The following is a 9,173-nucleotide window of genomic DNA, read 5'->3' on the forward strand; positions in this document are numbered from 1 at the left end:
CCACCAGCCCCAGACGATGGTGGCTTCTCCAGGGAGGCGCCTGGCTCTCAGGCCAGGCAGGGATGCTGCATAGCAAAGCACTGGCCAGCCTGGCCCAGCCCGGGGGTGGACGATGGCCCGGGAAGGGGGCAGTGGGGGCAGCGTGCCCAGCACAGCCTGCAGATGGGGGCCTGTGCCTGGTGCTGCCGGGAATGGCCTCCTGGGGATGACAGACAGCTCTTCACTCCGGCAGCGGCAAGACGGACAGATGCAGCGGTTCATCCGGGAGGTGAACACCACCAACCGGGCGTGCGTGCTGTGGGACTTGGCGGAGGATGCTGATTACATCATCCAGGTGCAGAGCATCGGCCTGTACGGGGAGAGCCAGGCCAGTAAGCGTGTCCACTTCAGGACACTGAAGGAGACCGACCGCCTCCCTTCCAACAGCTCCAACCAAGGTGAGGCAGCTCCTTCCACCTCTCCCACGTGCCGATGGTGGGACTGGCGCTGGAGGTCTCCATAGCACACGGGCAGGGATCCAGCAGCCAGTGAGGAAGGTGCTGCCCTGGGCAGCAGGCTGCTTGGGACACACAGGGTCATAATGGGTAGCAGAGTTGTACAGGCTGCTGTTGTGTCCACCATGGCCAGGATAATGTCCTCAAGCCCTGGTTTACAGCCCTCCTGTCCCGGGTATTGGCACCCTATTCAGCTAAGCAGGCTGTGGCCAGGACAACTGCTGTAGCCTGGTCAGCTGCAGCCCGTAGGTAGCACATATTTAACAGGCCATCAGCCTGCAAGCTACCAAAGGACAAATGACAGAGCCCCACAACCTCCTTTCCTACTCATGTACTCATCCGTGGTGTGCTGTCTTGCCTTGGGGTTGCCTACATGCTGGTCCGTGAGAGATGATCCAAGAATCCAAGAGAGATGATGGCCAGAGGGCATCCACTGGGCACAGGAGTCTGTCTCCAGCACTAGCCATCAGAGGGGAACTCGAGAAGAGTGTAACAGGTCAAGCAGATGGCTGACTTTCCTCAAAACTTTTGTGTTTGACTTAGGGCCTTCCTAACTTGCCCTGGTCCCTACGTAGGGAGTCAGCTCAGTGATGAAAGCCACAGGCTGCATGTCATCTCCCCAGCCTAGATGTCATCCCCCACCCATCCTTTTTTGGAGGAAGTGGGCCTCTTTCCTCATTGCTGAGGTTGGAAGGGACCTTTAAGATCATCAAGTCCAACCATCAACTTACCCTGACAAAACCACCTCTAAACCATGTCCCGAAGCACCACATCTACCCTTTTCTTAAACAGCTCCAGGGATGGAGAATCCACTAACTCCCTGCGCAGCCTCTAACCCTTTCAGTGAAAAAAAATTTTCCTAATATCTAATCTAAACCTCCCCTGACAGAACTTGAACCCATTTCCTCTCATCCTATCACTTGTCACCAGGGAGAAGAGGTCAGCCCCCACCTCTTTACAACCCCCGTTCAGGTAGTTGTAGAGGGTGATAAGGTCTCCCCTCAGCCTCCTTTCTCCAGGCTGGACACCCCCAGCTCCCTCAGTCATTCCTCGTAAGACTTGTCCTCCAGACCCCTCACCAGCTTTGTAGCCCTTCTCTGGACACGCTCCAACACCTCAATGTCCTTCTTGTAGTGAGGTGCCCAAAACTGAACACAGCACTTGAGGTGGGGCCTCACCAGTGCCGAGTACAGGGGGATGATCATTTCCCTAGTCCTGGAACTCCTGGAGCTCCTTCTCAGATCCTTGAGAGTTGCTGGTCCTGAAGTAGGTTCTGGTGGGAGGGTATCTGCTGCCAGCCTTGCCTGGGTTCTCTTCTCTGCAGGTGACATCACCATGGAAGGGCTGGACAAAGACAGGCAGCTGCAGACAGGCGAGATTATCATCATTGTGGCTGTCCTGCTCATGTGGGCAGGTGAGTGCCACAAGCAACATTCCAGCAGGCTGGGGCAGAGGTGCAGTCCAGGGTCCACAAAGGGGATGGGTCTCTAGAGGTGTATTGGTATGGGTCCAGCATCCTTTCCAGTAAGTCTGATGAGTCTCTGTAGAGCTTGAGCCAGTGGGGTAAAAGGAGCAACCACAGCCACTGCTCAGCAGTGGTGGCCTGGAGCATGTGGGCTGGCTGGCCTGACTGCCGTGCTGGAAGAGCAGGGGACAATGTGGGACCCAAGCAGTAGAGAATTACAGGGTGGGAGCATCCCAGCTGACATGAACTGTCCTGTAGCTTGGGCCTTAGCTAGCTTGTCTGGCATCTGACAGCATCCCTGCGTGGGCTGGTAGTGGCTGTGCCTTAATTGGCTAAAGCTGTAAGATGGGCAATTTGCTCCTCCACAGCACCCAGTGCTCAGGCAAACAGCAGGCTGCCCTGGGGGCGAGGAAGCCTAGGAGATAAGTCAGCTTCTGCCAGGTTACATGCAGCTGCTGTGAATGGGAAGTCATTTGTCCCCTGCACCCTTCCCAGTAAATGTGGATTTTCTAGTGGCATCTTGCAGGAATCTCTCCTTGTCCTGGCCTTGAACACTTTCCTAGTGCACTGGAAGAAAATAGGAGATGGCTGCTGCTAGCTTACGCCTCGTGCAGGTTGGTGTGTCAGAGTGCCAGCAGGGAGAAAGTGGGTCCAGTCTGCGGGTGTCTGTGGTAACACACTGTGGTTTGAATGGGTCCAACACACCTAATGATTACAGCTCAAAGCATTGCTCCAGAGTCCTGCGTCCAGGGTCCCGAGGTGTGGGACATGTGCTGCATGAGATGGGTGCTGTAAAACCCTGACAGAGTGACTGATCCCACGGCCAGTTTGCAAGGCAGGAGAAAGCCAAGGGCTGGCTTTTGTGGGTGTCACAAGCACTGAGTTAATAACTTCAGTTCCTTGCTGAAACCCACTCAGCTGCTCACTGACCTCGAGGGCAGTCCCGCTCAGAGTTTCTCAACATCTGCCTTTGGCCTCAGAGCCCTAAGCCATAGGTGCCGAGCACTGAGCGTGTGCCCTGATGGCTTTAGCCGCATCTGTGCCTCATCGGCCCAAGGAGACGCAGAGGTGCCTGGGGTGGTCCAGGCTGACGCAGGTGGAGGGTGTGGGTGACCATCACAGCAGGGTGCCCTGGGGGTAACTGCTGTGCAGCTGGGATGCTGTGGGGAGGGGAGGCAGGAGGCAGCCGGTGTAAGAGAGTCCTTCATCCTCTGTGTTTCGGCAGCGGTGATCGCCCTCTTCTGCAGACAGTATGACATCATCAAGGACAACGACTCCAACAACAACAAGGAAAAGACAAAGCCGTCCTCAGAGCACAGCACGCCAGAGCGACCGAGTGGAGGGCTGCTGCGGAGCAAGGTGAGCAGGGAGGGCTTGCAGGAGGGATGGCATGTGACGTCTGCTGTGGTGTGCTGTCTGGACAGGTTCTGGCTTTCTGCAGAAACAGAAATACCCCAGCTCATGCTCTCATCCTGAAAACTGAAGGGTTTTGGGGTACAGTGAGCCGTGGTCTCTCTGAGGCAGTGTGTACGCCCCATGGGTGATTTCAGGAGAAACACCAGAAGAGGCGGCAGGATATATCAGCTGGGATGGCTCCCACATTGCAGGGTGGTACCTGTCCTCACTGTAACAGCCCCTTCCCCATACCCCTCCAAGGCTGCACCTCTTCTGCATCGCATGGACCGGTCTAGTTCCTGCCAGTTCAGGCAGGAGGCAGACAAGCCGGGCAGCTGCTGTTATGGTTGCTGCACTGGTCTATTGCTACCCGCTTTCTGCCTTCACTGAGTCCTGTTCCAGGCCATCACCACACAAGTTGTTCGTAGGAAGGACCCCAGAGCCCCTTCCCCACCCTAACGGAGGCAGTGTGCCGCGCTATGGATGGGGAGGGAGCAGTACTTTCCTCTGGCTGTTCCCCCAGCACCTGGCACTTCTCCCTTTGTTACTTGACAAAGAGTGATTTATAACCCTGATGTGTGTGCTCTAACGGGACCTTGCATTAGGTTTTCCCTTGTGTCTCACGTGCCTCCTCTGTCGATGGTGGGACCTCTACTCTCTGCGTTGCCTCACTGCCCCTCTGCTTCCACATCTTGGTTTCCAGTGGATGTCAGGAGCAGAAAATTCCTGTTTGGATTTCAGGGCCCCAGTTCTCCTCCAGATTTTCCAGCTTCTGGATTATGCCTTGCCAAAAAGATCCCTCCTCTTGGATCCCTGCTCCAAACTGACCCTGCTCATAGAGGGCTGCCAAGGCAGGTGCAAAGGCATGTTCCTGCTGCTCACAAAGTTCACCTGTACGGGGCTGATGCACCTCAGTTTGTCTTTTTGCATTCACCATACTCTTGGCATCCTTGCAGGTCACAACACTACAAGTTTATTCTTGCAGTCCCTAATTACACACCTGGGAACAAGGTATAGAAAGAAAAAGCTCTTCATTTGCTTCCCTTCCTGGCTTCAGGGCCAAGCTGCTGTAAAGTAGTAGACAACGGTGCAGCTCTTGATCTGAGTTATAAAGTGTGGTCTTGGGGACACTCACCTCCTGCACCCTGCTTTGGCATGAAAGGGCTGAGCTACCGAACACATGTGCAGCAACCAGGACCCCTTCCTTTCCCAGCACCTTCTCTGAATTCACATATCTGCTGTGCTTTTCAAAGAGCACATTCCTTTTAGTGTAAAGGGAAATGCCTGCTTGTGCTTGCAACAGTTTTTGAGAAAAATCTGCCTTGCCTCCTGCAGGCTTTAGTTCCCTTGGCACATGCCAGAAGTGTCATGAGGGGCACAGCAGTGAGATGTGCTTGGCACTCAGCAGACCTCATCTGTCCCTCCACGCCAGTCATCCCATGCTTTGTGGATTCTTTGCCCCATGGCAGATGTCCTCCAACTCTCTCACATTTTCTGCTCTGACCCTGCACCTGCCTCCTGTCCAAGGGCATCAGGTGTAGCATGGCTACCTCTAGGGACCAGATAGAGGGCACCAGACACTGCAAGCCCTGGAGGCTGAAGAGTGTGGGGCCGGGGGGGGCTGGTTCACCCAGTACTGGGGAGCAGCAGTGGGCAGAAAGGGTTCCTGGGGAGGCACGTGCATGGTTGAAGGGAGGCACCTGGAGGGAGGCACCGGGCGATGCAGCTGAGCTACCCAAACCTTTCTGCCAGGAGAGCATATCACTGCCAAAGGCCGGGGTTTCATCGCTGTCTCCCTTGGTCCCCTGAGGGAGATGCTGGAGCCGGGTCTGTGCTGCAGCTCTCCCACAGGTCGGCTCAGGGAGGAGGGCGCAGCAGCAGAGAGCTCTGCTGGCCATAGTGCCGGCCGTGGGGGGTGTCTCTGCATCCCAGGGGCTCAGCAAAGCCGGGCTTTAATGCAGACCTTTCTCTCATAGAAGAAGTCTCCCTCGGTCAATATAATCGAGGTGTAAGTGCAGCACCACTTCTGCGTCTGGGGTGCTGGGCGTCCTGCCAGAGCCAAAGCAGGCCTTGGAAGAAGAGGCAGCACCAGGCGCCCAGCCTGGAACTCTGCATGCGAAGATCCGTCTATCAGAACTTACGCTTTCCCGAGGGCGCCTGTCCAGGGATGTGCATGGAGCCGGCTCCCAGCCGTGCATGCAGTGCGCGGCCCTGCCCGTCCCGCATGCCTGGCCCCGCTGCCCTGCCGCTGCGCAGCGCGGAGCCGAGGAAGGGTGTGGGGCCACACCACCAGCCCAGGGGGGCAAGCCCAGGGGAGCAGAAGGGCCAGTGCGCTGCCTTGAGGGGAGGCGACGTCCCTGTGCACAGCTCGTCCAAAGGCATGGGTGCAACCGTGTGGTACCAGACACCTGCCTGGCGGGCAGCCGGGAGCAGACCTTGCTCTCAGACGTGGTGTCTGGGCTCAGAGGGCTGCCTGCAGGGGGCAGGAGCTGCTCCCCTCTTGGCCCTGAGACTGAGGGGATGGGGCAGTGCAGGCATTTGCCCCAGCGCTGCCGGGGAGGTTGTGACCAGGAGGCGGGAGGGTTTGTCTGTGGGGCTGGGCCCAGCAAGCACAGCTGAGGAGTGGAACCCTGCTGGAGAACGGGGCTCCACTGCACCCCGTCATCGCCTTGCAGGGGCTTCAAGGTCTCTCCCTGCTGTGGGGGACCAAGACACAAACGAGCGCAAGGAGCTGGTGCTGCCACAGTGGCTGGCCGCCTGCAGAGTGCACAGCCAGGGCAGGGAGTGCCAGCAGAAGCCATTCTGTGGGGTGGTGTGGGCCCCGCAGAGCTGTGGGAGCGGGCAGTGCCAGGGCATGGCTGTGGCATTGCCATTTCCCTGGAAGGGCTCAATCCTGACACGTTCAAGCTGTTTGCGGGGGGCTGCTGAGCGCCTGCAAGCAGTGCAATGCCTGTGCTGCCTGGAGGAGAAAATGTGGTGATGCCCAGCAAGGTCTCAGCAGGATGCATGCTGCAGAGCTCATCACCACTCTGGGGACAATCCTAGCATCAACGGTGTCACGTCCTGCTCCTGGCTCCTTCTGTCTTGCGCGGGTATGGTCACTGCTGATGCTCCTGCTCCTGGAGCTGGACCAGGTTGGCTGATACGACACAGACCCATTGGAAAGGGCTGGCACCAAATGCCCGGAGCTGCCGGACCGTTGGCTCGCTGTTACCTGCCCCGTCTACCTGCTTGTGCGAGGCCAACATGAACCATCGACTGCCCTGGGGCTGGTGAAGAGGTGATGTCCAGTCTGTGCTTGTTTGCTCCCCAGAGCCTGCAGGCAGAAGTCTGTCACTGGGTATCTGCACTGCTCTGTGGCCAAGGCCAGGCCTGGCATGCCCTCCTGCTGGCAGTAGGAGGGAACAGAGTGGTATGAGGAGGCTCTCTGCTGCAGAGGTGGCCGCTGGTGCCCTGGCTGCTGCTCTTCCTCCACGCTCGGCTCTGCGGCCTGTCACTGAGCTGGGGTGCTGGCTCTGCAGCCCTGGACTCAAGCATCACAGGATCCAGCGTCTTCCAGGAATACACCTTCCAGTAAAGCACTTTCAGGACTCTTCCTTCCAGGTGCTGTTCAGCTGCTGCTGCAGGACTAGGTGGGGAAGGGACAGGATAAGCGACTCCCTGTGGCAGGGTCTTTTCAATAAAAGCATCCTGGCTCAAAGGCAGCATTGTCCCTGCAGAGTTGCAGGTCTGTGTGTGTGTGCACGCGCGCGGGTGTACCTGTACCAGCACTTCTTGAAATTGTGTATGTGGCCCTTAGAAGGAGACCTGTTCCTGCATGTTGTACAAGAGCTGCAGGTCCTCTGAGGTCATCTTGCACACCTCTCTGGCCCTCAATGGAGTGCTGGTGCTGTGTGTTGACTCATGTCAGTCTGACCTCGGTGCCTGGGAAGGATATGGAGCAGATCATCCTGAGTGCCATCACACAGCACGTGCAGGACAACCAGGCAATCAGACCCAGTCAGCATGGGTTTATGGAAGGTAGGTCTTGCTTGACAACCTTGATCTCCTTCTATGACAAGGTGGCCCTCTTAGTGGATGAGGGAGAGGCTGTGGATGTTGTCTACCGGGACTTCAGTAAAGCTTTTGATACCATTTCCCACAGCATTCTCCTGGAGAAACTGGCTGCTCATGGCTCAGATGGGCATACGCTTGGCTGGGTGAAAAAACTGGCTGCGTGGCTGGGCCCAAAGCGTTGTGGTGAAAGGAGCTCGGTCCGGTTGGGGTCCGGTCACAAGTGGTGTTCCCCGGGGCTCATTGTTGGGGCTGGTTCTCTTTAATGTCTTTATCAACAACCTGGAGGAGGTGGTGGAGTGCACCCTCAGTAAGTTCGTAGAGGACACCAAGTTGGGCAGGAGCGTAGATCTGCTTGGGGGTAGGAGGGCTCTACAGAGGGACCTGGCCAGGCTGAATCAATGGGCTGAGTCCAATGGTGTGAGGTTCAACAGGGCCAAGGGCCGGATCCTGCTTTTGGGTCACACCAACCCCATGGACGCTGCAGGCTTGGGGCAGAGTGGCTGGAAAGCTGCCTGGTGGAGAAGGCCCTGGGGGTGTTGGTCGACAGTGGCTGAACATGAGCCCACAGTGTGCCCAGGGGGCCAAGAAGGCCAACGGCATCCTGGGCTGTGTCAGGAACAGTGTGGCCAGCAGGACTGGGGCAGTGATCGTTCCCCTGTACTCGGCACTGGTGAGGTCCCACCTCGAGTGCTGTGTTCAGTTTTGGGCCCCTCAGGGGCCGAGGGCCCTGGGGGGGTTCAGCCTGGAGAAGAGGAGGCCGAGGGGAGACCTTCTCGCTCTCTACAGCTCCCTGAAAGGAGGGGGCAGCGAGGGGGGGTCGGTCTCTGCTCCCAAGGAACAGGTGATGGGACAAGAGGAAATAGCCTCAAGTTGCACCAGGGGAGGTTTAGGATGGATATTAGGAAAAATGTCTTCACAGAGAGGGTTGTCCAGCACTGGCACAGGCTGCCCAGGGCAGTGGTGGCGTTGCCATCTCTGGGGGTGTTTAAAAGAGGGGTAGATGTGGTGCCGAGGGACATGGGTTCGTGGTGGGCTTGGCAGTGTTGGGTTGATGGCTGGACTCCATGATCTTAAAGGTCTCTTCTAACCAAAACAATTCTATGGTTCTCTGTTACGCTGCTGGACAAGCTGCAGTTACAGACTGGCCCACTGAGCATGGTTTTCCCTGGACAAATAAAACAGTCTGCAGAGAGCAGGGACACCCTGGCAATGGGGCCAGGATGGAGGATGGGGCCAGATCCCAGCACACTGCTGGGACTGAGTGGTCTGTGCTGCTCCCTGGTTGGGTGAGGAGAGGGGTACCAGAGGAGCAAAAGCACCGTGGTGGGGTCCCAGTGCTGTTGTGCTGTAACTCGGGCTGCAGGGAGTGTGGCCACAGCTCCAGTGAGACAAACCACCTTGTTTTGCCAGGTAACTTTTGGTTTTTTAGGGAGGTATATTAAAAAAAATGGGGCTATCAGGGAAATACAAGAGTTTTTTAAAAACTCCAGTGCCCTTTAAAATGTTAAGAGGTGCTATCCTGGAGGGTTAGAGCAAACATATGCCCACTATCATGAGTTCTTTAACCAGACCAGAGGTGCACATGAAGAAACAAGAGCATGACTGTCCAGCAGAGTGGAGGAGCTGCGGGACGCACCAAAAAAAAGTATGTCAAAATGCACTGGTTGGGGCCAAATAAAAAAGAGAACAAAAATCTGTCACATTATATGTTAGATCAGGGCATGGTGTTGAGACAAAAAAGACACCCCACTGCCCCCCCCCCC

The 9,173-nt window shown here is 56.8% G+C and overlaps 1 protein-coding gene across 1 annotated transcript in view; it reads left to right on the forward strand.

Moving 5' to 3' along the window:
- The window catches only part of FNDC4 (fibronectin type III domain containing 4), a 9,763-nt gene extending 4,397 nt beyond the window's left edge, over nucleotides 1-5,366 (forward strand). Inside the window, exons 4-7 of the mRNA XM_009891601.1 lie at nucleotides 233-437; nucleotides 1,819-1,908; nucleotides 3,185-3,318; nucleotides 5,331-5,366. Of these exons, the coding sequence (XP_009889903.1) occupies nucleotides 233-437; nucleotides 1,819-1,908; nucleotides 3,185-3,318; nucleotides 5,331-5,366 (465 nt within the window). The remainder of the gene's footprint in view (nucleotides 1-232; nucleotides 438-1,818; nucleotides 1,909-3,184; nucleotides 3,319-5,330) is intronic.
- Nucleotides 5,367-9,173: the final 3,807 nt, after the last annotated feature.

The sequence above is a fragment of the Charadrius vociferus genome, unplaced genomic scaffold, assembly GCF_000708025.1.
Source record: "Charadrius vociferus isolate BGI_N301 unplaced genomic scaffold, ASM70802v2 scaffold1129, whole genome shotgun sequence".
In the NCBI taxonomy this organism is placed as follows: domain Eukaryota; kingdom Metazoa; phylum Chordata; class Aves; order Charadriiformes; family Charadriidae; genus Charadrius; species Charadrius vociferus.